Source organism: Triplophysa rosa, linkage group LG7 (genome assembly GCF_024868665.1).
Source record: "Triplophysa rosa linkage group LG7, Trosa_1v2, whole genome shotgun sequence".
In the NCBI taxonomy this organism is placed as follows: domain Eukaryota; kingdom Metazoa; phylum Chordata; class Actinopteri; order Cypriniformes; family Nemacheilidae; genus Triplophysa; species Triplophysa rosa.
The window spans coordinates 14001379-14028691 of record NC_079896.1 but is presented as its reverse complement, the minus strand read 5'-3'; the positions used below and the strand labels follow the sequence as shown (position 1 = coordinate 14028691).

Sequence of the window (27313 nt, the reverse complement as noted above, 5' to 3'; positions counted from 1 at the left end):
AAAACTTCAAAGGTTGCAAGTTCGATTCCCAGCCTGGCAGGTTTCCAAGGCTTTATTAGGTGACCACCCAATGGGATTACCGTGGCATATTGTTCACATACAGTCATGGCCAAAATTGTTGGCCAAAAGCCCATTTTTGGAGTTTTGTGTGACAGTATGTCAAATTTGCTTTTTTCCTCCTTTTTTTTGTTTTGTTCCAATACACACAAAGGGAATAAACATGTGTATAGCAAAACATGTGTTAATGCAATACTTTTCTGTGAGAAATACTTGATTTTCTGGAAAAATTTCAGGGGTGCCAACAATTTTGGCCATGACTGTATTTAAATTCTTATTATAATTTTAAATCCATTTACATAAAAAACTTAGACTTAAGGTTTTTCATACTGACTGTATTCCATAAAAATGTCTTTCTGATCCTGAGCCTCCTCCTTACAGTTTAGCATTGAAAGGCCTTTCTCCAAATTACAATTAGCCTTTCAGGATAGGCCGTTTCCACCTCTTTTAACATTTGGAAAGCCATGGCCTTTTAGCAAACAAAGTCAAAAGAAACAAACAAAAAAACTAAATGTATGTGTATTTGAAAGGGATATATAAAGGCTACATGATTATTATGTATATATGCCTAACATTTTAAACCTATACCTCATGTCACAGCAGACCTTCATCCTCTGCTGTAAATTAATTATCATACATAGTGTAGAGTACTGAAAAGCATTGCACATTTTTTCCCCCAAAATTATGACCAATGTAGTAGTTTCTAGAATTAAAAGAGTCTCTATTAATATGACTACATGAGCAACTGTTGCAAATAAAGCTGATACAATGCAAAGTCAGTTTTCAGAAAACCAAACAAAGGTATATTTTTTAAGGAACACAGAGAAGGAACAAAAAAGAGGTTTAATACTGCCTTCACAATTACCAATGTGATACACAACACAATTTTGGTAAAATACCATGGTAAACACGTTAAAATTAAGTTACAAACATCTCAACAAATCTACAGTTTATGTAACAAAGCTAGCCATGATGAGTATATATTTTAAATATTATAGTATAAAAATAGTGCATATATTTAAAATATGTATATCTTTAATTAAATAATTAATTTATAGCGTTTAGAGTTTTATAAACACATAACCTAAATAATTTAATTTTATGATTTTTATCCCGCACTTTATACACTGACGCAGATTTAAGTCTGTGAAAAAACTCTGATTTATAACGTTGTTTTACAGTCAAAAACTTTAAGCTTCCCGGCCGTTTCCATGGTGACTCGTGAAATCTGTGATCCATTGACAATGTCTTCATGTTGTTTCTGTAACTCTGGGTATCTTTCGGGAGGTTGATTAAACTAACTCTTCTCAGGTGATTTGGAACCCCGAGTAAGCAAGGTTTGGGTTAATCAACCGAGAGTTCAGGGTTTAGCTGACGGTAAATTAACCCTGTTTTCTGGAATACACCCCAGGGGAGGGGTTGAGAAAAAACAATCCTACATACAACGGTTTGCCACTAGATGACAGTGTATATGATTATTCCCCTATATACCCTGTGTTGGTTGATGTGTAGCTATGCCATAAAAATCCACGCATACGCAAGAAATGGTTTTAAATAGCTGCCCCCTGTAATGGCATCTATGCGTGAAAGGGTTAATAAAGAGTGCACGCGAGTTCAGGTGCAAAACTGCGGTAATTATATATGGATTATTCGCTGTGTCATGGTTTGCAGGAGTTGCCCGGCTGCAGTTTCGCAGAGCGTCTGTCGCTATGCGGCGCGTGCGCCCGCTGGTTGCTATGCGGCGCAGCGCGTGTTGCACACTGTTGCCAGGAAAGAGCGAGCGCGATGGAGGGGGTGGTCGCATTGTCTGTCGGGACGGTGGCGGTGTGTGAATTTCTGCCGTCTGTCAGGAACGCTCGCTGATCCACTGGTTTGTGTTCTTAACATGAAAGCTTAATAGTATATGAAGTAGACCAATACTACAGATAGATTCGCAAGCTTAAGTTTCAGCACAGCTCGCTTGTTCCCCGTCGTTTCGTTCGAAAGGGTAAGACAAGCCAAACCTAACTAGCTAGAGCAAGTGCTTGTTGCATTCAGCCGGCGTGAGGAGTGGCAGAGCGAGCGAGCGAGGAGGTGCACGGCGCTTGAACGCGGATTGGGTCAAGAGTGGCCGGCCGGTGGAGAGCGAAAGGCGGCCGATGACTTCGGAGAGTAGCAGTCAACCGCAACACATAGAGGAGGTCGAGCCGGGATCAGTCGTACGAGATCAAGAGGAGAAAACCGGCGAGGACCAAGGCGGCATGGTAAGCTCAGGCCTGTGGTGCTGAATCGGCACAACCTACTTAACTCAACCCTCCCCGCGATATTTCCATGTTTGTTAGTTAATCGTTCATTTATGATATGGCATTTAAAATAAATGCGTTTAGACCACATTATGACACTCAGGACTGTTTATCGAACTGATAAGTTGACTAACTACCTGTTTTCATGCGAGCTACGTGCATTGTAAATCCATATGTTAAGTTATCGATCCACTGAAATGGCTGAGAGTAGCCTAATGACTGTTTATGTAGGATTGTGTATTAGCCACGTCAGTTTTAGCCGGTTTTATACTCGGACATTGGTAAGACGGCATTGCTAGGCAACATACATTTTTAACCAATGGCTTGTGCACATACATTACAAAGCACGTTTTTATATCCTGGTCTGAGATGTCCACTACGAAGCACTGTTAGTACGAATGACGTCAAGGTCTAAAGTTTGGATGTTAACCACCACCTGACAGCATTTTTTGCGTTACAGTTAACTCGTGTTATTATTACAATGAACTACATTTTTAAGATAACGTTATTCTTCATTCTGAGCTAGAAACTTTATTACCTTTATTTTGATAGGATTATCATATTGGCACTAGCATTTGTATTTTTTTCTAAATACAAAATGCAAGTGCTGATCTGATGAACCTTTCAAATGAAAGAAGTTTCTGGTACTGTAGATATGTTATAGATATATTACACATAAGCTAGATATTTCAATCTCAACCCAGATTCTTTCACTATGCCTGCCTGCTAGTCTAATACCCATTGTGTTAATTGCGCTGATTCTCCTGCCCTATGAGTGACAGCGGTGTTACATTTTGGGGCTTTGATGTGCGTTGTCATCATGAATCTCAATATAGCAGGAGTCTTTAATGCCATGTGACAGGATCTGTTGTCTAGATTGAATGTTTCAGTATTAGGCGGCTGCATATATGAAAAAAAAACACCTAACCCTAAAAAAATTCGAACAAAAGGTTTCTCAGCTGTTTTTTGTAGTATTAGGTGTCCTTAATAACATACTAAAAGTTTACCAAAGTTTGACCACTAGAAATGTATAAATTTCAAGATGGCGTCCAAGATAAGCAGGAAGCCCTTAAAATATCCTAACTCCTTCATTATTTGACCTAGCCAAGTAATCTTGGTGTCTAACCCTATGTTGTCTGGGTCTATGAATCCAGTGGACTTGTCTAAATTGCACTGACATGATTACAAACTTATGGAATACATGATTTTGTGAGATTACTGTAAGGTTTTATCTTTGTTTGGGGTGAACCAGAGATGTAAACGATTTAGCCTATGTCATGTAACTCCTACTCAGTACGTGTTTTTGGACACATACCCTTTTTTGCTGAAACACAGACTTGACATTCAATGTAAAAGTTATTGCACCCAAAAGTAACTTAAATTGGAGTTGTATAACTTTGATCATAAACAACTCTGAATTAGCCCGAACAGAGGCCTGTGTATGAACCCTCTAAAATGGTCACTCATTTAAATTTGAATAAGGTAATACATATGTAATGCATCCTCTATAGATGTTGTTAGTATAAAGGTGGCATTATACTAAACCCAACAAAACTAAATTCACAATTTTCAGCAATTCAGAAGATGGTGGAAGAGAATACTGACATTTGATATTGCTTGCCTCATTGAAATGTTGTTGGCAGCACAGTGTATACCATTTTGCTCAAACAAAATTCATCCTTGACTACTTAAACCAATCACCCCCCCACCCAGATTTCTAACACATGAAAAAGGCCAACAATGTAAGTGTGTTATGAGAGGATGACACTGTTGAATTAGCTTGAGGAAAAAGTACACTCCAAATGCAATTTTGACCATGAGTCATGTTGTTGTAAACCAAGAAACTTGCCCTATTTGCTGTAAAAACTTAAGAGATGGCTCTGATGTGGTTGAGGTTCATCAGAAGGGAGCTGATGGAATAAACAATGCAAGTGTACAAAGAGGCGATGACCTACACAACCAGGTGATTGAGACATCTGTCCACCAGCAAATGTCCACGAAAAGCTCTTTGCACTGACTTTCCAGTCATCATGTGCTGGACGGCATTTGATCCATAGACAACTTCCATAATATTCCTGAGTCCTGTTTAGTGCTGCAACGACGCGTCGACGTCGTCGATTACGTCGACTACTAAAATACGTGCATGAAATGCGTCGACGCTTCGTATTATTTACGTTTATCTGCTGTAATAGCAGTTTCTGTTCCCGGGCGTGTGTAAAGTAATCAGCAGAACAAGAGAAAGTATAATTCACCCGACAAAAAGCGATCGAGAGCCTCGGACGCAGTAAGTTAGTGAATGGACGGAGGAATTCCCCCTAACGTTACCCCCTGAATGCGATCGTCACAGCATGGACAACGATGCATGGACACGCAATCACAAACGGACGGAGAGGGGAACGTAGATGTAGACTTTCATAATAAATAACTTTTTTGTAATTTACTTTTTTGTAATGTAAAACTATGCTTTACATTAATGATTTACATTAACGCTATTGTACTAGTGTAAGTTAGTGTATGTGAATCTTTGCAGATTGTGACCCTGCATAAATTACTCTTAAACTTCAAAAAGGACTGACTATCATGAAACCACCAATGCACTTTTTATGTCATTCGATAGCTTTATGCGAGGAATAAACCAATATAGCATAATTAAGAAACTCTGACCTCCGCTGGTGCTGTCTGTCAATCTCCAGTCAGCATGCTTGTGTACGGTGACGGTCAGGACGCTACTCTTTCCAACATGTTCCAATGTTTTCATTATTCTTCATAATGACAAGATGATAGTCTATGGTTTTGTTTAAAATGTATTTTGCTAGAGACTGTGAGTTAACGTTACTAGCTGAGTATAGCTTAGCTTATTAGAAGCACTGGAAGCGGTCTGAATATGTTGCGTCTTCATACGAAATAACTCTTTTTAAACCTCTGATTTAACTGTATACTGTCGGATTGATGCAACGCACTATGTGTTAAACATGTAACATATCATCTCTTCTCGTTGTGTTCTAACTATTATTTACTTTGGGGAGCAAAATGATCCCCGGGACTTCAGAAGGAGTAGGTGCTTTAAGCGCATCATTCTGAGTTCAGGGTGCGCAGGCTCGCTTTAACGCCACTCTGCATTACAGTCTTTTATTCGGTGATAGTTTTGTACAATAAACAGAGACAGATAGTAATATTTTACTTTTCTAAATTATATTATGAGACTGAAAATAGAGTCGGATATTACTTGGAGGAAAAAAATACAGAGCATATATCATGCTCTAGTATTTCATATACACATTTTTTAATGTTTTTACATTTACATTTAGTCATTTAGCAGACGCTTTTATCCAAAGCGACCTACAGAAGAGGGAAACAATGGAAGCAATTGGAACAACATAAGGACAACAAAAAGCATAAGTGCAATAAAACATTTTTTACCTTTGATACAGTACTTGAGAACATAAAAAATCTGTATTTTTTTTACTTTTAAAATTAAAACTACTTAATTAAAAGAAGATGGTGATTTTAATGTAAACACGGATTAAAATGTTAAAACAACAATATTTATTTATAAAATGTAGTGGAGTAAAAAGTATGATTTGCTTTATAATGTAAGAAAATACTAGAACTTATTGTTTATTTGCAAAGTTTGCCAAAGGATTAATACCAAAAAATCTTTATTAGATTTAAAAAATAATCGGTAGATTAGTCGACTAATCGAAAAAATAATCGTTAGATTAGTCTACAATTAAAATAATCGTTAGTTGCAGCCCTAGTCCTGTTCCTTCCATCAGTGTGCCTATTGCACCAAGTAGGTTCGTAAAAGTATGAAAACCTCCAAGCATTAAGACTATGCTTTTAAGGGGAATACTCTGTGGTCCATCCATGATCATCTCTGCTGCTTTCCAGTACAGTGGCTGATCAAACGTAATAACGGGTGGAGCATTGTGTTTGATAGCCAGGTCACAAACAAAATCCAAGGTGGACAAAATACACGTTTTGTCTCCAGAGTACAGGTCAATCATTGGAAAGCAGCAGAGATGATCATGGATGCACCACAGAGTAGTCCCCTTAAAAGCATAGTCTTAATGCTTGGAGGTTTTCATACTTTTATGAACCTACTTGGTGCAATAGGCACACTGATGGAAGGCATCATTAGGCACCATTTGCTGGTGGACAGATGCACAACTGCCTGCCGAACACAACGGTGCAGTTGCAGGGCATATGGACTACCGTGCATGCCTGCTTGTGGACCATGTCAAGTTGGGAATTGTGAGAATCACTATAATCAACCTCTATGGGAAGAAGAGTGTGACGACTAATGGTAAATGTAGTGAAGGTCACAGTTCAAAAAAATATAAAAAATAAACCAGAATAAGAGGAAACAACTGAAGAAAATAGAAAAAGTTATGTATAAATAAGAATAGTATTAAAAAATATATAAAAAACAAAAGGCAAAAAAAAGCATTATAAAAAATATATGAAAAAATAAAAGGGGTTAGCGGAACTGAGCCTTCACGTGGCAGCCCTGTTTTGACAAATTTTACAGTACCACACATTTCTAATGAATTTATTCTTTATTGGAATCAAAAGAATGGTTATGAACCACAGAAACCACCAACACTAGGCAAAACGAAATGAGAAAGGAGAAATATGCAATTACTTAATGGAAATTGTACTTATTTTTCACATAAATATGCTTGTAACCAATTGCTTTAATATATAGTTGTACTTGTAATCACTTATCTATCATGCAAATATGCCAATTAGAATATTACATGGCCAAAACATGTATCAGGCACCAGTATTCCTGGTCTAGGAGGAATACAAAGGAGTAATGGTCATTTTAAGGACCTGACGGCCACCATTTTGAAAATGGAGCCTTACTTGGAGTCAAACTTTGGTAAACGTTTAGTATGTTTTTAAGTACATCTGATACTAACTGTAAACCACTGAGAAACCTTTTGTTAGAATTTTTTTGGGGTCAAGTCATATTTGCAGCTGACTATATGAAGAAGGTCAGCTTTAGAACAAGAAGCCTTTCATTTCCCTACAAAAAGCACTGTAATCTTATTTATCTTATTCAAATATTATAGGATTAATATGGTACTTGAAGGAGTATAATGGTGTTACTATGCTACATGTCCAAACAAATTTTGTACTATCATGGTACTTATATTTATACACTCACTTAAATAATATTGGATACAAATGTTTTTACATTACTATACCACATTATAAAATGTTAAAACAGCCTTTTTTAAGTTACAGCAACACTTCACTAGTCAAGAGTTTAAAGGGATAGTTCACCCAAAAATGAAAATTCTGTCATCATTTATTCACCTTCGAGTTGTTCCAAATCTGTATAAATTTCTTCGTTCTGAAGAACACAGAGAAAGATATTTGGAAGAATGCTTATAACCAAACAGATTTTGCCCCCCATTGACTACCATGGTAGGAAAAAATACAATGGTAGTCAAAAGTGCCCCAGAACTGTTTGCTGTCCTACAGGTACATTCTTCAAAATGTCTTCTTTTGTGTTCAACAGAACAAAAAATGATAAAGTATTTTTTCCTACTATGGTAGTCTATGGGGAGCAAAATCTGTCTGGTTATAAGCATTCTTCCAAATATCTTTCTCTGTGTTCATCAGAACAAAGAAATGTATACAGATTTGGAACAACCCGAAGGTGAGTAAATGATGACAGAATATTCATTTTTGGGTGAACTATCCCTTTAAATAGTTGAAATGACTATTTATTTTTTTATTTTTTACAGTGAGATACTCCAGCTTTTGGATATGGTTGTAGAAAAAAATGCCTCAAACAAATGTTTAAAATCACATTTATTTGCATAATTGTTTACTAAGTAAATGTAATTTACATTTTTAAACTAAACAGCATACTTGCATAACATGCCTGACTAACCACCACATTATACAATTGTTTCTCAATTTACTGCATATGTATTTATCTTCATTTATGTTTATTTAATGTATTTTACTGCACTGCCCTCGATTTACAATTTACAAATGCACTGACATCTAGTTTACCTCATTTGTAAGTCGCTTTGGATAAAAGCGTCTACTAAATGACTAAATGTAAATGTAGTCGCCACCAGCCTGTCTTTTTTTAATTGGGATTTTATAACTTTATTACACATTATTGTATTACTAAAGGACAATACTCCGTTTGTAGTTTTTATGGTCAGTTTAATGTTTCGAAACAAATGTGATTCGATTTATTTGATTTTATGACTACTTTCATATATTTTGTCAGGCCTGTCTAATCTGTCGCCACGTGCTCAGCAGTGATGTTTTTGGAAGAGGTTACAGTTCCGGTAACTCGAACATAATTTTGACAGACCTAAATCTACTCCAATGATAGGGGGATCTTTTATGACGCTTTGGTATGCACCAATCCCGTATTAGAGGGCGGGAGATGTTAAAACCGTGAGGCCGCATGCGATCACAAAAGAGGCGAAGGAAAGACGAGCTCATAGCCAATCAGGCAGACTCCATAGCAGCCGTCTATATGCTTACGCAGAGCAAAGGGGTTTGTTGCAGATGAGATGATATGAGATGAGAGGTGGCGGCGAAACTCTTTGGCAGTGAATTTGCGCTTTTGGTTTAAGCAACGAATAGTGGAACTCACTGTCACGTTATCGGGAGCTAGATTTATTCGGGTACAAGGTATATAGCGAGTGATAACGTTGAAGGGGAAAAGGACCATGCTGTTGTTTGTAGAGGTAAGTTAACGAGGTCATTTTGGCGACCGCGAATGTTCTTCGCAGGCTGCTGCGTGGATTGACTTCGATGGCGCTTGACACGAGTTAAATAAGAAAATGCTTTAATTTAGTTCTGTAGTACACTCACTATGTTTATGTAGTTTAAAAATAGCTAGTTAGCGATGAACAGTTCTGCAGAGTTGAAGTGTTTATATGGTCTTGAACTGACCGTCGACCCTGAAAGATCCACGTGCGCGCAACAAATGCTAGCTATTAGCCAGCCTCTTATTCGTAAAAAAGCAAAACTTTTTGGCACAGTTCACGATTGTATTTGCTTGCAGCAACGCAGAGTTACAGTTACCACGAGTTTCGTCGACTTTTAATTCAACTTATCTTCCAAAAATAACTTAAACGTTAACTCTTTCAAATCCAATCAAGCTAGTCTGGTTAACCCGGCTGCCTTTCACATACAGGTTTGTGGCTCTTTGCCCTGAACTCTAGCTCTGGTTTATTAGAGTGGACGTGGATTACTAATTTAATCAGATTAAATTAATGAAAGGCCACACTATTTAAAACCTCCTGCCTGTGTGCATTGAGAACTAGTTATTGAATGGATTTATCCTTTATCAAGCGCCGTAGTACTAAGTTGACAGGCATAGTTGTTCTATATATTTAATGCGAATTTGCTCGGCCATTTCTTTCCAACGTTAGCTCTGCTGTAACGTTACATGAAATGCGATCAGTTCAGTCTTGTGGTATTTGTGTGCGCCCACCTTGCTCTTCAGATGTCCTTCGCCAAGGTTGTGCCACAGATTCTGTAGTAAATGCAAATAGCAAAGTAAAGCAGTGCTGCAGTTGCCTCAGCGTGCCTCGTGTCATTTGAAACTGTGATAGCGTCGCTTCTGATTCAGTTAAATGCAGTTGTTTGTGCTGGATACATTAGGTGTTGCCCCCCACACACAATTTTTGGGATCATACACCATATTTTAGAGCTGTATGAATAATTTTTTGCTTTGACGCCCAATTTCGTTCAGTTGTCAGTTACTTCAAATAAATTTAATACGATTCATAACTCAGAAAGAGGCTATCATAGCAGCTACAACAGTCCACATCAGATGACGTTGCACAATTCTGATTGCAAAATGTTCTTTGGGCTGCTGCTTGTTTCTTAGTGTGGAAATTCAACCAAGTTGTTAGTGTTTTAACCCTGCTGATTTTTTTAACCTTGTTTTCAAGGTGACCACCAAGGGGGCCGGTCTGAATCCCAATGCTAAAGTGTGGCAGGAAGTATCTGCACCTAGCACCCAGGCTTCAGAGGCAGTCACGCAGACTTGCCAATGGCCACCAGCAGATTCTAACACTGAGGAATCAGAGGGTATGTATATTGTGCCAGTCTTTTAGGGCTGTTATTTTGCAGGAAGTGTTTAAAGATAGACTTCATACATTAAGGGAACTGTTGGAGTTTCAATTGCACATGTGTACCATTCAAAGTAATATCAAAGCTTTATATTAGCTCAAATTTGTGTCCCAGTGATGATCAGTATCGCGCTTGGAAGGAACCAGAACCACTCTTACTGTTGAGATCTTTTTCTCATGTCTCCTCTTTCACTTGCTCCATTCTGTTTTCTGTCCTCTTCTAATTCTTTTTCTAACTTGCTTGCTCTTACTTGCTCGCAGTGGAGTGTGTGTCTGCCCTAATGACCGTGAGATTATGAGATCTGAGGGATGAATTATGTATTTATGCCTTTTTAAATTTACTAAATGGATGAGTTATGCACAACCCCAAACTAACCAAGGTTTCTTTGATTTTTCATTATAAGGATGTAAGGAGTTCGAAGTTAGCTATGGTGACTTAGATTCAGCCCCTCCTTTAGAGAGCAGCATGTTGAATGGCTTGGAGTCTGCAGAACTGGATTACCCACTCTACGAACCAGGTCTGGGAGAGAGTCACACACCCACTGTCACTTTTTTCCATCAGTGTTGCTTAGTGACTGCTTGTCATTGGGTGTGTCTGTGTGTTGGTGTTGCTGTTAACCCACAGTTGAGGGTGAGGTGATTGAGGAGCAGCCTCTGTCCGAGGAAAGCCTGAAGGAGTCGCTGAAGAAACAGCTGGAGTTCTGCTTCTCCAGGTAACGCCCACCGGTCGTCCAGACATGCTCATACCTACCTTCCGGCATTACGTAATGCCTTTTTACATGAGCGCCTGAGGGACAGATGGAAATTTATAATCGCCTGAATGATGAAACCGTGCTTAGTTGGTGCTTGAAAGATGATTTCGTATTCTGTAATTAAATGCAATGTAGTAATGGACCTGCCACAGTGGAAGCGGAGATTAGGTTGAGATCAGGTACTGCTATTTGGGATTATTTTGATTGTTGGTGTGCAGTTGTGGCACCGGTGTAATTGAGTAATAGGCCACAAGAGGATTTGCTATAGCGGATATTTGCCTCATGTGCTTTATTACTTTTAGAAGACAGATGCTGCATAATATATTATTATTGACAGAAATGTTTAATGTTAACCTTTCCAAATGGCATCCAGTAGAAGATACAGTGCCTTGTAAACGGTAACAACCTGTTGCTATGCAACACAATCCGCTTTGTGTGCTGCACGGTGATGCAAATAGGAGCTTGAAGATGTCATAGCTGTGCTTCATGAATGCGCCACGTCTGTTGACCAATCAACATCGAGGACAAGACATCTGTTTTATAATTTTTATTTCACTGTTTACAAAACACGGTGCTGTTTTCTTCTGTGTGCCAATGTTAAGTTGATATGTGTTTGGTTCGTTGTAAGCGCTTAACCTCTGGTAATACTTTTTAAATGTTTTGTAGAGAGAATCTCTCGAAGGACCTTTATCTCATGTCTCAGATGGACAGTGATCAGTTTGTCCCAATCTGGACCATTGCCAGCATGGAGGGGGTCAAACTGCTGACAACTGATACGGACCTGATACTTGAGGTTCTAAGAGGTAACAAAAAGACTAGTACTGAGTTTTGTCTTGTTTGTATTACTTGCATGTTAATCATGTTTTCTGTTTTGATTAGCCTCTCCCATGGTGCAGGTGGATGAGAAAGGCGAGAAAGTACGGCCCAACCACAAACGATGCATTATCATCCTCAGAGAAGTACCGGAGGATACACCTGTTGAGGTGAGACCATATCGTCCTTTTTGTTTTACATTGACGTTGTGTTTACATTCTTACATTTCTGTAGGAGAGACTATAGGCTTGCTGTTTCTAAGTCCCACTAAATTTGACCTGTACCTGTTGTCGAAAAAGGATTTTTGGTCCACTTTGTTTGCTTTGACTTCAGTTCACTTTGCATTCACACACATTTAAGTGAATGCTTATATGTAACATCTTTGTTTTAAATTCTGTAAATAATTGTAAATGGCCTTAAAGGGATATTTCATAGGCAAAACAAAATTTCCCCATGTTTTACTCACCCTCAAAGCATCCTGACTGAATATGACTTGAATAATAATGCAGTCGGGGTTATAATACCATGTATCCTTTTACATCCAAGCGGTAGAATAGGAGTGAATGGGCGCCCACTTTTTGAAGCTCCAAAAAGTGCATCCATCGATCAAAGAACTGCTCGACATGGCTCTGTGGTCTTAAAGGTCTTCTGAAGCGAATCAATGCGTTTAAGAGAAATATCCATATTGACAGCGCTATTAACGTTGATGTCTAGCTTCTGTTATCCCTCTGCTGTGCGTGGACCTGAAGCTTGTTTTTCCGGCAAATGGCGCAGTTCCGGTGACGACCGCGGCATTTTTCATTTTGTTCCAATAGGATGTCTTCTCTGCGCGGGAGCTTGCGTCACTGTCATTTGCCGGAAAAACAAGCCTCAGGTTCATGCGCAGCAGAGGGATAACGGAAGCTAGACATCAACTTCGACTGCATTATTCTTCAAGAAGAAAGTCATATTCAGTCAGGATGCCTTGAGGGTGAGTAATACATGGGGAAATTTTGTTTTGCCTGTGAAATATCCTTTTAAGTTTAAATTTAATGAGAAATTGCAGCCAGGATTGATTATTTACTGCCGTTACCCCAATGATGATCAGTATCGCGCTTGGAAGGATCCAGAACCATTGCTTTTCTCTCTCTCACTCTCTCTCTCTAACTCTCTCACTCTCTCTCTCTAGCTCTCTAAATCGTTTCTTTTCTATCTGTATTCTGTCTATTAAGTGCAGTGGTTTTTGCCCTAATGACGTGAGATTATGAGATCTGAGGGATGATGGTTTTTCAGTTGTTTTCACTAGGTCTCCTTTTGTTGTGTGACTGACTGCTTTTATCTGTTTGATAGGAGGTGGAGGCCCTGTTTAAAAGTGAGAAGTGTCCGCCGGTCATCAGCGTGGAGTTTGCACACAATAACAACTGGTATATCACGTTCCGGTCTGACACAGATGCACAACAGGTATACATAAATGTTTTTTTGGAATGACAATTTGTTTTAGATTACATGTAACTCTAGTGTAAATGGTGGTCTTCTGTATTAACTTGCATTTTCACCTCACAGGCTCACAGATATTTACGCGAGGAAGTCAAAACCTTTCAGGGCAAGCCTATTATGGTGAGTGTACGTTTAACACACAGCCACGTCTGTTGCTAGGTCAGTTGTAATTTAAGCACCTTGTATGTGTACGTGCCTGGCCTGCACCTTACATGCTACCAAAGTCACCTTGAGCTCTTGGCCACTCAGTCAGTGACTTGTAGTTTGATAAGACTGATGATTTATGCCTGCAGTTGGTGAGTCTTTGTGAGAGCATGTGGTGTAAAGTTTGGCTCCACTGTTTGAGTTAGTTTGCACAGCTCACTGGATACAACAACATGAATATTTATTAATTACAAGGTACTGATGTACTCGAACTCTTTCTGTGATTGGTTACACTGTCATTAGTGTTTCCGCTAGCATTTTGTGGAACTGGGGCGTTGAATGGCATCACAGGCTAATTAACATATTTGCGACATTGCATAATTTGCAATGCAAAGAATGTTGTGTATAATAATACAGCTTATTGCCCAATAAAGCAGTTCTCATTTACATCTGTGTCTGTTGCCAGTTCTGATTTGTAAGGTTTGGAAAGCGCTGTTTTTTTTTTACTTCGTTTCATTCTGTTTTTGATGGTTGTGTCATACTTTATTTGGTGAACAAATTTGGAATTTCATTCTGTCACACTAGTATCACAGAAACAAGTTTTTAATATTTGCCTTTTCTGTTTTGTGTGTGTTTTTGATGTAGGCACGCATCAAGGCCATCAACACCTTCTTTGCGAAGAACGCTTATGGGACTGTCGACTCTGCTGTGTACTCCACTCCTCCATCACAGTTCTCGTCTCCAGTTTACTTGCAGCAGGTGTACCAGCCCGCCCAGCAGTACCCTCTCTACAGCCTGCTGCCTCAAACATGGACTCCCTCACCCACCCCTTACTTTGAAACCCCACTGGTAAGAACTTAGGCTTTGAGTTCATTTTTTTCCCTGGTTAAAGTATTAACGGATGATTTTTGATGGATGATCTTATTTGATAGCTGTGTACGTACATGACAGATTAAAGCAGCAGGTTTTATTGACCCAGTGATGATGCACTTAGCGCATAGAGGGAATCAAGGAGAGATCAGATAATTCTGGGAATTCGTCACTTATCACTTTTCTCCTCTGTCTCTCCCTTCTCTCGATCTCTTTCTGTCTTACCCAGAATCTCTGTGACTCCCATCCTAATGAGCGTAAAGATTATGAGATCTGATGGGTCTGTAGTGGAAAGTTCTGACAGTAATATGGGTTGAATGTTTGCGATGACAGGGTCCCAGTGGGGGACTCTTGAGTTTGTAATCAGAGGTGTGATTGCAGGCCAAGCTACAGTGAAGAGTAGAATAAAAAGAGTTAGCTAGAGCTGTAAAGAGAGGCTGCTTTGGAAGTGGTTACCATGACAACAGTTATTTGGTTAATTTAGCACGTCACATTAATGTAAAGTACTTTAGGTTTGGGTCAGAAAAAGGGGAATTTAAGATTAGTAGTTTGATGACCTGTGGCTAATCTCCGCTTCTGATGGGTCCCGCAGGCTCCATTTCCCAACAGCACATTTGTTAATGGATTTGGCACAGCAGGAACCTACAAAACTGGCTCATCTCCAATCAGCCTTGCACGTAGCTACCCCCGCAACCGGTAAGTTCCCTCAACTTGTAGCTTTCGCTCTCCATTTTGCTATTTCTGTCCCTGTCTGCCTGCCAAAACAAGATGTTTCTTCAGGTCTTTTTTCACAATAGCTGATGTTAATTTTTCAATGTGTTTTAAAATGACAAAATTAAAGATTATATTTGTAAAACCCAATTTGTGGCATTTGCACTTTGCAAAGTACATAAAAGGCTAAATACCCTGATTTGGGGGTTTATTTAGTTCAGAGGTGGGAAGTAACAAATTACATTTACTTGAGTACTGTACTTAAGTACACTTTTTGAGTATCTATATTATTTTTTTCTGGATACTTTTTACTGTACTTCTCACCAAAAAATGATTTCCTTGGCCAACCGCCCCCACATTTGGGAGAGACTATTGTCGGCTCCTAATATGACATACCTGAATCAACACAACATTTTGGGAGAAGGCAAATTAGTTCAGTTGTGTATACTTTTCCCATCTGACTTAGTTATTATAAGGAAAAGATCAAATTAAACTTTTTAACAGATTAATCGTCAAACTAATCGATTATCAAAATAATCGTTAGTTGCAGCCCTAATTATAAGTAACTTCCATAGATACACTGAGAAGGTGTGTTCAGGAGAAAGTCATGTTAAAACAGCCCATACTGAAGAAACACATCTTCATGTTTTACGTTTATCTTGCAAATAAATCACCTAATGCTTTGTTTGCCCCGAGTGTCGTGAATGTTGAGGTTGACGTGGGTTCAGTGCTGTCCTGTTGATTTGAGTACAGGAAGTGAGGCTCTGGAGTCTCACTCTCCTAACTGTCACTGTTACTTTCACTTTCTAGACTTCCACTTTACTCCAGAAAGAATGTAATCAATGCCTTCAGGTAGATGTGCTTTACTTACTTCTATACATTTCTCTATTTGATCATCATCTCATGCAGTTTCCTCTTGGTGCTCTTACACCACAAATGCCAAAATTGCATTGTAATTTTAAATGCTATATTTGGCCTGCATCTTTTAAATGACCACTTTTGATGATTCACTTTCTTCGTGAACAACCACTGAATGTAACCACGTGCTCCTTATTAATGCAGCAAACATGTCTGCAGTGTCTTTCTCTGACACTTAAAAATGCTCCACACAAAGCACGGAACTTGCCGTGCCGGAGTAAATTTCTGAATGAAAGCGCCTTTACCGGTCAGTAATTTGTGTTTTTCAGACTGGAGCGGGCAGTAGCCCTGCCGCTCTCGACATCCTTTGACATCATACAGTGGTCGCTTGCACACAGTTCCCTGTACTAAACAACTTGTCAAAGTATGTTCTGTGCATCCTGGCCACGAGTGCACCTTCTGAGAGAACAGTCAGCTTTTGTGGGCGGAGTTTTGAGGAGAGATGTGAACTGAAATGGTTGTCAGTCAGCATTGCTTGCATGGATGTTTTTTTTCTTCTTTAAATCATTTTGCAGTGTAGCTTATAATAATCCAGCAGTTTTTGTTTATTCATATTTTTAGCTTATGTTGAATGACACTTTTTAATGAAGTGTTTTGTTAGGGGTACATGGTACAGTACATTATTTCAGCAGTCAGTTATAGGTTTAATTTATGCTATTCAAGAAGGGAGAGTGCTAAATTTGTTTTAATATAGCCTACTTGTTTGCTCAATTTTATTTTAAAGAGCAGGTTTAAAGGTTTTTGTAAGTGTCCTAATGTTGTATTAAGAGTCCCCAACAACATGTTCAGATGTATCAAAGGTAAAAAAACGGTGCTATTTTCTTAAAATATGCATTTAGTATCTATCCATTTCTCAAAGATCCCTAAATGATTCCTCCGAAGTCGTTCAAATTTTCTGCTTCTCTAAGCTCCTCCGCGAGTCCAGTGTGCTCTGATTGGCCAACTGGCCCAATCAGTTGTGATTAATTGGTCTTTCTTCATACACTGCGTGTCAGAAACGAAACGCCCATTACCACAGTTCTTATCTCAGGAAGGTTTTTGTAAACAAAGACGCTGTAAGTGTATAAAAATGGCATCAGTATTAGGGCTGTGCAAAAATATTGATACATGTAACTATCGCAATGTTTTTTTTTTTAATAGCGTATCGGTAGTGATACCTCTACTATCGATATATTTTTTAAATCATGTCATAAACATATGGCCGGAAGTGAGCATGGTGAAAAATATAAGAATGCTTGGAGCTCTCGGAGCTGATGTGTGGGTGTGCTTTGGTTTTCAAAATAAGTAACGGAGTAATGAGTTGTATAAAATAATGCTGTTTGTAGGCTTCGCAAGTCATGACACAAGTCACTTGGCTACTGCAGTGCATTAGACAAAAAGTTTATTAAGAAAAGTAACAATGACATTTATTGTGCTTTCTCGGATGTGACGCCAGCACATTTACAGCACGGATGAACCAGGGGTTTTAAACTGCCCATGTTCATTGTTTTAACAGTAATGCACCACAACAGCCAAGTGAATTGCGTGACCCACCTTATTCCCCTGTGCTACCCACTTGAGGGGCGCAATCCACAGTTTGAGAACCCAAACCTCTGATCTGAAGGTCCATGCATCGCACATCATGGCCACTCTGCAGAGGTAAGGGATGGTTTTACACAGAAAACCCCCGGTGGTGCACAGCATGATGTATTTCTAGCTCTACTTTTTACATTTTCTATTTAAAGTATTGCAATATATCGCAAATGTGTATCGTATCGAAACGTAGCAATATATTGTATCGTGAGCCATCTATCGTGATATGATTCGTATCGGGAGGCACTTTCCAATACACAGCCCTAATCAGTATTACCATATCACAAGTACACAATCTATCTTAATAAACCATTCAGACTGTTGTTTCCTATTGATATTTTTTCGTCATAGCTGTGGGAGAACAACAACAGCTCTATCCAAAAGAGAGGAGTAACTGAGCAAGTTAGCGAGAGCTTCCAAAGATAATGCACACACCTTTACATAATAAAATTATATAGTGTTGTAGTCCGTTTTTAAAATTATATAGTGCTGCAGTCTGTTTTTAAAATAATGACAAGCAAACTGTTTTGTTTGAAGGGATCGTGACCACAGCTAAACTTTGCACACTTGACAAAACCATAATGTGAGACACATTAGCAAAGTGCTACCGTGACTAAACGATAAAGTGATACAGTTTGTACAATACTACGGCATGTAGAATGACAACAGTCTACAATAACCACCACATTATTAGGTAAGAGTTGGATTATTAAAACTGTAACACTGTACTACATATACAACACGGATTAGCACAATTACTTTATATTGTAAGCCCTCAATTTAACATGTACACATAACGTATTTATCATACTTACAGGTTGTGGTTCTGAGACGCTTGTTGGTCCAAATAAAGTTGGTATTGACTTATCTTTCAGGGTCAAGCGGCTGGCAAATCCTGCGTTGAACTCGCCAAAATTTGAGAAGCAGTCGTCGGTAAAATGACGAGCACATTACACAAGGTTGGAATTGTACTGCAGTGGTATCGTGGAATTTTTTTTTTGCCACTGATCCTTCACATCGTCATCCTTTGGCAGCGAAAACAAAGTACATTTGTGTTCACAGCACAAAACACAGCATCTCCTCGACATGTTGTATCCGCAATACTACCTGAAGTGCTAGTGGGCAGGTCAGAGTGTTCCTGTTTCGCGGGAAGGCGGGGATTATGCTGATGCGTTACTCTGTGACATATCGATGTTACACTCAAAAGATTTGAAAGCGTAACGATTTGTTTGGGCGGTTCGGAGTCGACTCCTTACTTTGAAAGCCAATATCTTAATTTATCATGGACTTTTGGATTAACAACTTTTCAGATCGTTAAAATTGAAGGAAAGCTACGTTACAATTCAATTCAATTTTATTTATATAGCGCTTTTCACAATGTGCATTGTTCCAAAGCAGCTTTACAGGAGCAAATAAGAAAAACATAGAAAGGTAAAACACAGCACAGTGCATGGTGTTTATAGACCAAGCAAGATCATTTTAATAAATAATATCTAATAAATAAATAAATAAATGCAGTCTCCCGGTGAGCAAGCCAACACTGCACTGCTCTGCTGTGGCGAGGAACCCAAACTCCAATGATGAATAATGGAGAAAAAAAAAAACCTCGGGAGAAACCAGGCTCAGCCGGGAGGGCCAGATCTCCTCTGACGTGTCATAGCTGCAATCAGTGACCCCGACCAAAGCCACCGAGCAACGTCCACGAAGAACAGGGAGAGCCCACGAGCCGCGACCCAGGAAGTCCCACCCGCCGAAACCGTGCAGGTCCAACCCGGTCCCATTCCGTGATCAACAACAGACAACAGAGGAACAACCAGGGAAAAGTAGTAATGGCATAATTAACTTTATTCCTCTGTTGTCCGACATCGACCACAAAACAAGACCAACCAGACCAGACCCACACAGTCCCAACAAATGAAACGCCCCGAACCACAACCAACAAGCCCCCCCACTCCCCACAACACCCACCCAGCTACCTCCAATCAAAGTCACTGAGTGCAGCCATAACTTCAAACTGCTGTCGTGTGATGTAAGTTTAGCATTAAATACCAAGTATTGTAAATTTAGCATTTATGTGACAGGTAGTCCGTCTTTGCTCTCGGTTGGGGATGGAATTGTCTGAGCTGGGCCGGCCAGATGGTCGCCTTTTTCTTGGGTGGTGATGGAATTGCCTTGGATGGAGCTGGATGGTCAGTCAGTCCGCAGGCTCTCGCAGGAGGATGGCACGGGATTTTCCGATGTAGCTGGCGTAATCTCTAGTTGTGGATGGGCATATGACGTTCATCTGGGCCTGGCGGAATCTCTCCCTACCTCGGGATGGGCATCCCGAGGCGAGGGCAGAAAGAGAAAGAGAATAATTAGCGTAGCTGCTGTTCATTAGCTATGTATTAGTGAATGCTTGGCTGAAAAGATGTGTCTTTAATCTAGATTTAAATTGGGAGAGTGTGTCTGACCCTCGAATAGTATCGGGGAGGCTATTCCAGAGTTTAGGTGCTACGTATGAGAAAGCTCTACCCCCTTTGGTGGATTTAGTTATTCTAGGTGTTATCAAAAGTCTGGAGTTTTGAGATCTTAGAGAGCGTGATGGGTTGTAGTGTGGTAGAAGCTCTGTTATGTAGGTAGGGGCTAAACCGTTTAAGGCTTTATAAGTAATTAAAAGAACTTTAAAGTCAATACGATACTTAATGGGTAACCAGTGAAGGGTTGATAACATTGGGGTTATGTGATCGTATTTTCTGGACCTGGTTAGAACTCTGGCAGCTGCATTCTGAACTAACTGTAGTTTGTTTATTGATGCTGCAGGACAACCACTAAGCAGTGCATTACAGTAGTCAAGTCTTGAGGTCACAAATGCATAAATAAGCTTCTCTGCGTCAGCCACACATAAAATATTTCGCAATTTGGCAGCATTTCTAAGGTGGAAGAAGGCTGTTTTTGTGACATTTGAGATGTGATTTTTAAATGACAGGTTGCTGTCTAATATAACGCCAAGGTCTAATATAAGACCAAGTTACACATGGCAATGCCGGCAATTTTATGATATTAATGAAACCTGCACTAAGTTATTGTTAATTGATTGTATTTTATTGAAAGCATGACAAAATATATAAAAAGCAAATTTTGAACATTTTTAGTAAAAGACAATACATTGTATGGGTTAAAATTTTTCTTTTAGGCCAAAAATCATTAGGATATTATATAAAGATCATGTTCCATGAAGATATTTTGTAAATTTACTACCTTAAATATATAAAAACTTTATTTTTGTGAGTTTAATGGCCTACCACAGTGCCCCTGATTAACAATTTCTAAGGCAATTTTCTCAATATTTTGATTTTTTGCACCCTCAGATTCCAGAGTTTTAAACGGTTGTATCTCAGTCAGATATTGTCCTATTCTAACAACTCATACATCAATAGAAAGTTTATTTATTCAGCTTTCAGATTATGTAAAAATCTCAACTTTGAAAAATGACCCATAAGACTGGTTTTGTTGTCCAGGGTCACAAATATGCAATACTACTGTATAGGTACTCAAGATTAATAATACATTGGCAGAAACTGGTGCAGCCAGTTTGGTGCTGCCAAATTTTAGCTAACTCGACCAGGCTGTGAAATAATATTAGGAATTTCTCAGCCAGACACCCATTACCTCTCGTCACATCTCATGTAAAACTCTTCCATCTGTGATGCCTGTTCTACACAAGCAGAAATACTGTTCTTAAAACCCATCTGGACAAACTGTTGTATACTTGTTTACTCATCTTTTTTTCTGGCAGTGGAGCCCAGTCTGTAGTTACCTGCTGGCATTTCTGAGAAAGCTCAGTTTTTTTCCTCTGTATTATGTGCAGGAACCATGCGAAGCCGCAGCCTCGTGTTGATGCAGAGACCTTGTCTGGTGCCGGCAGTCCTCAGCCCCCGTGTACGCCCAACTCTGACACCACCGCTTTCACTCTCACACCCCTATCCGAACCTCCGACTTCCCCCAGAGAGAACCACCACTCAGACCTTAGCAGCCGTGCCAGGTCTGTCAGGACATCATATGTGACACAAGCTACTAAAGTAGCAGAATGCAACTTTTTAGAGCTGTGTATTTTTAGCTTTTTTTAAAGTGTAACTTTATTTGCGAGCTGCACAAATCACCATAGTTTTTGAAATTCTAGTGGATTAAAAGGAAACCAGTTTATTTGTCAAGAAATGTTTGTCACTGCAGATCTAAACTGCACTTAAATGTATAAAAGGTGGTTAGAGGAGAAGATTTGTTGTTTATTGACCCTGTGATGAGAAACTTAAGCGCATAGAGGGATGTAAGCAGTGATGAAAGACTTTCTCTCTTATCTTGTCTCCTCTTTCTCCATCTCTTGCTTTATTTCTGTCTCCTTAAAGTCTGTCACTCCTGTCCCAATGAGCATTGAGATTATGAGATCTGAGGGTCAAATGTAGAGCTTGGACACTAACGGTGGGTGTATTTGATGGGAAGATGTTTAACAAATTTTTATGTGTGCAGGAGAGGAAGCTATCGTGGCATGAGGAGGAGAAGAGAAGATGAAAGAGCGGTAAGTCCAGAAAGATGTTTTTTATGAAAGTGGAATCCCTGTGTTTCTCTAATTAACTGATTTCTTACTTGCAGAGGCAATTTCCTGAAATGGTGGTGAAAGCTCCGCCCCCCAAGTTTGACCTTGCAGCCACTAACTTCCCGCCATTGCCAGGGGGCACGCCATGCCATCTGCCAGGTGTGACCACGCAAACAGAGTCAGTGCTGGAGAATTGCATGGCAGATGTAGTTAAGGGCATCAACAGAGACAAGGTATGTGATCTGCTTTGTATTTACTTACTAGGGCTGTGATGATACATGTCCTTGTTGTGTGTTTGGATGCCACGCATATATTTTGTGTGTTGTGAAGGTGATATCAGGTGTTTTATTTTTGTTAGTCGCAGAGCATCAGACAGGCAAACATATGCAACTTCGTTACTTTAATGCCATCTTTGTTTGTCTATAGCTGGATGTGAATAAGCCAGAAGTTAGTCAAGATCCTGGAACCTGCCAAGTGGATGTGCAGTTAACGACTTCTTCCTCTCAAGCACCAAAGCTTCCCGTCACAAAACAGGACACGCCTGCGAAAAGGTGCGAGCTTGCATATGCATACCATCGGGTCTGTTATAGTTTTTGAATAGCCCAGGAGTATGAACAATGTTGAAGTATGGTCATGTGAGATGTGTTTAAGTAAAATCTCATCTCTATAGTGCGTCACATCAAGTGAAGATGCAAGAAAAAGAGGTTCCAATGTCCAATGCCCCTCCCATCACTGCATCAGCATGCCCTGTCCAGCCTGTTCCTGCCCCCAAACCTTCACGCAGCCAGTCGACTTCAAGCAGTGCGTCACAAGCATCCACCCCACTCGTTCCCACAAGCACAACTACACAGGTACATACCTTCATCTTCTATATATTAAACTCTGCAGTTGATCATGCTTTTAGTATAAAAAAGGAAGGTTTCATTCAAAATGGTTAATTGACGGTCTTTCCCAGGAACCTCGGAAACTCAGCTATGCAGAGGTTTGTCAGAGGCCACCTAAAGACCCTCCCCCTGCACCAGTAGCTCCGCCCAGCCCCACCCCTTCTCCGACCGCTAATCAACCTCTACGTGAGCTTCGTGTCAACAAAGCAGAAGGTCTGGCCTCGTCACGTTGTAGCCCCAGTGAGAGGCTAGAGAAAGGAATTGAAGGTCGGACATCCAGAGAGCAGACTGGCTACCAGCGTGGTAATGGACCCAGAGGGTCAGGCTTTAAGCTCAGAGAGCAACAGAGGCGGCCCCTTCAGGGTCGACGCTCTTCTCCACAGTCGGGATACAGCCGACGCAGTGGAAAAGAACAAAACATCCCACCCAGATCGCCAAAGTAATGCCTCGTGCCCTCTATACAAGTGTGTATTATACAAACAAAGCAAGAGTATATAAATCTATATAGCTATATATAAATCAACATAAGAGAACTGGACTGTCACACTGTGGTGTTTGAGGAACTCACTCGGTCTCAGTTAACCGTGATATTTGGGAACTTGATCCTTAAACTAGGAATTTAAGGAAGATGACAAACCTCTTACACTTGAAAGAAGAAACGGAGGCCATGCTTTCTGTATTTGTCTGTTGTTTTACAGCAATTGATTGGCTTGTGAATGAGTTTTGATTTTACTTGGTGTGTAAAGGTCCTGGCACTAGTGTACAGTTTATTGTACATTTTATTGTCTAATAATGAAAATTGTCCAAATCACACAAAAACAGCATGACACTGCTCTTCACCGGTTTATACGTCCCACCTGTGTATGTGTGTGTATGTCCTGCTTTTGTCCAAGATAAGGCTAGAGAAAATATTTTCTTTGCCCGGCTTTCTTCAGTGATGCGCAAAACATCATAATTGTATTTTTAAATTATTAATGATTTGGTTTTGTGCAGTTTGATGCACGTAAACAAGCAGTAGAGATCTAGATAAATGGCAGGAGTGCAAAATTCATAGTACATTTTAAACTTTGACATGACAATTGTTAAAGCCAGTTGGACGACAATTGTCCTTTGCGCAGTGGTTATCTATTTGAATGGACAAGTATCAAAGGCATATTGTTTGCTGTCTTCATGTCACAATTGACTGCTGACTGTGGGCAATCATGTCATGCTTCATCTTTATTAATACAATACAGCACAAACCCAAGCAAGCACTTGCGTTGTCTGCAATGTTTCACCTGTGAAAGTTGACCATAGTTGAGCTAAATTAAATTTGTGGACTGCTCATTCAATGAGAGTTGAGTCGCAGGTTATTTTGGTGGGTGCAATGAAATGATTTGAAGCAAACATGCGATCTGCCGGTTAGTACACATCAAATTTGAAAAATTGTGCACTGGGCTTAATTTTATATTCGGTGGCAAATTTTATATTCTGTGGCAAAACGGGTGAAAAGTCCTTCACCCGTTTTTGCACCCCTAAATCTCATAAAAAATGAGACGCATATTTATTTTGTCTTAAATCAAGTAGTGGTCTCCATATCTGGTATTCAGAAAGACAAAGGTGGCACAGAATAAGACCGAACTGGAAAGTCATGAAGAATAGGCATAGTAGTACTATACTGGAGGTAAAACGTGGACAAAAGTAGGGGGTGTATATTTAAGGCGATTTAAGTTGCGTGGTGTGTGGTAAGGTGTCATCTGTGATGGTCCTGTGTTTTTAATGACCGGGTCTGTCAGTAACCGAGAAAGCTCGAGCTGCTTTTTTAAGAGAGAACTTTGTATAAATTGAGCCACACAGTTCGTCTTTCTTTCCCTTCCTTGTGAAAGTCTTGCGTGATGTTGGTGTTTATCAATCAGGTGTTTGTACAGTTTGCTTTCGACAAGGTTTTCTTTGTTTTGCTGTAGATGCTTATGATGAGTTGGTGTGCTGCTTCCGAATCAGTGTTTGTCGAGTCTGATCTATTGTTTTTTAGGCCTGTACATTTCATGTGATATGATGTACCTGCTACATTACTCATGACTTACCGGTGTCCTTTTTTGTAAAAGCAGAGGGACTGTTAATTTTGTCCAGCACGCACTGGTGGCATTGACGTCACTGGTGGCAGTCGTCACATTATTCTGTTAGGAGTCTGAAGTTTTTAGGTAATGAAACGTTTAAATGTTCCATTTACACTGTAAGGGGCCATTCAGAGAGAACGCGTCTCTGCGTCTAGGCAGCGCTCAGATGGGTTTTTTAAAAAGCGCAGCCTAGAACGCGAGGGTCTCGAGACGCGGGTATCCGGACACAGCCACTATGCGCCTCCTCTGCCATGTTGCTGTCAAATAAAACAGTTGTCATGCCAACTTGCTACTGTAAACAGAAGCTCGCAATGCTTGCCCCGCCTCCAAATTCTTCTGATTGGTTCACTGCTTTTGGAACTGACATTGATGAGCAGCGCTACATGTAAAATTTGTATTTTTTTTACTTTTACTTGACACACGGCCTCTTAAAAATGCGGCACTCGTGTGCGAGGAGCTTCAAAAGATCCGAGACGCGAGCTTACGCCCCTACTGCATGCATGTCCGTCAAACGCGTGTTTACATGGAAAAACAATGGGAATGTAGCGCATTGGAATGGAAAAATGCGTTCTGTCGGAGTAGCCCCTTACACTGTAATGATTTTCTCCTCTTGCTCTATTATTTGTCATTTACATGTATGGATTGTCCACAGATCCAGACCAAAGTCAAATCAGCAGTGAGACAATCTCAGGAAGTGCTGTTTAAGTGTACACACTTCTTCCTCACTTTCATCATTCTGCCACAGGCAGGGCCACTGTTATATGTGCGAGGGGTTGTATCATGGTTTCAAACTATTGCGTTCAATGTGTGTGTATGCATGTGTGTTTTAGTTTTATGAAACAATTGTTTAGAACCTTCAAAAGGTAACGTGTCCTAATCATTAATTTCTCAAATTTTTGATAGTTTGAAGTTAATGTAGAATTATTATTATTTTTGTTTTAAATGCCGTTTCTCTCTTAAACTTGATAATTAGTGTGGCTTTCTTGTCCTAACATGTGTGTTCATATTGTCACACAAGTTATTTCAGAATTATTTTCTATATTTGGCAATATCTGTGGGTGCAAATTGTGTAGAGACTGCCACTAAAATGAAAAAGATCAGTGGACCTGGTTTTATTTTTTATTTTCTGAATTTATTGATTTGATTCATATTTTGCTGTTGAAATGAAATGTGTTGTTTTGTTCCTAATCTTATCACATGTAGGCTATAAGCTTTTTAGACATGAAATGGTGCGATTATAAATAGCAAGACTTTAGCCAAAAAAAATAAAGTATTCTCACTTGTTTAATCATAGGGAGGGTAGGTTCTGTCCCAGGAGAAAGTGGTTTTAGCATAATGCTGAGTGAAGTGTTTGAACAACATTGTAGATGTTTAAAAACAAAATTCTAAAGGAAATGGAAGAAAAAATAAATGAAAAAGATTAAAATTGACATGTTTGTATGTTTTTTCTTTAAATGCCCTAGTTAAATTGGTTAAGCATACCTTCAGATTCTTTCTTTTGGTTTTCACAAAATAAAATGTCCCTTTAAAAACAGCTCCCAGTCGAGATTTTATAAATGCCAATAAAATGTGCTTGCTGGACATCAAAAGGTATTTTAAAATCTTTCAGGTTGAATATCAAGTAAAGGGAAAGCACTGGATCTGGTTTTCTGGGTTTAATAGTTTAACAACTTTAAGGAATTTCTTCGACTCTACCTGGTTTTAATTTGAGTGGTTCTAAATTTAGAGATTCCACAGATAATCATGTACACATTATTCCAGGGCTTTTGACCTCTGAATTTATAGTAATGTCATGATGCTTTTTTTCGTAAATATTCTTATACAAGATCACATTGCAGACTAAATCGATCCTGATGTGGAATGCAGATGTTTGTAGATTAATTGATAACCATTAATGCTTATGCTTCAAAAATAAACCATATGTTGCGAATTATTCCATCACTGTCCTTTTCCACCCGTTGAGGCTGGCGGTTTATGTGTAAAATCTATTCTTGTAAGGCAGTCAAGCATATTTAGGAGCAACATGTCGAGTAAATTGACCA

General features: G+C 39.4%; 1 protein-coding gene across 4 annotated transcripts; it reads left to right on the top strand.

The window, feature by feature from the left end:
• Positions 1–1808: 1808 nt before the first annotated feature.
• Positions 1809–26701, top strand: larp4ab (La ribonucleoprotein 4Ab). 4 transcript variants are annotated; one of them, XM_057337768.1, is made up of 17 exons: positions 1809–2300; positions 10283–10421; positions 10867–10980; positions 11088–11175; positions 11881–12017; positions 12094–12197; positions 13357–13467; positions 13570–13623; positions 14293–14496; positions 15110–15213; positions 16039–16080; positions 21569–21742; positions 22225–22273; positions 22342–22524; positions 22718–22842; positions 22962–23142; positions 23247–26701. In XM_057337768.1, exons 1-17 carry the CDS (start codon positions 2196–2198, stop codon positions 23616–23618), a joined length of 2286 nt encoding a protein of 761 aa, XP_057193751.1. In that variant the 5' UTR covers positions 1809–2195; the 3' UTR covers positions 23619–26701. The 4 variants fall into 4 exon arrangements, with proteins under 4 accessions (XP_057193751.1, XP_057193752.1, XP_057193753.1 ...); XM_057337769.1 differs by having other exon boundaries at positions 1811–2300; positions 22348–22524; XM_057337771.1 differs by lacking the exon at positions 1809–2300 and adding an exon at positions 8806–9067.
• The last annotated feature ends 612 nt before the right edge of the window (positions 26702–27313 follow it).

Excerpts from the sequence above, each read along its gene's own strand:
- larp4ab (XM_057337768.1), top strand. The coding sequence starts at position 2,196 with ATGACTTCGGAGAGTAGCAGTCAACCGCAACACATAGAGGAGGTCGAG. Across the intron at positions 13,468-13,569 it reads CTGACACAGATGCACAACAG|GCTCACAGATATTTACGCGA; the intron begins GTATACATAAAT and ends TTCACCTCACAG. Across the intron at positions 22,843-22,961 it reads CAGGACACGCCTGCGAAAAG|TGCGTCACATCAAGTGAAGA; the intron begins GTGCGAGCTTGC and ends TCATCTCTATAG.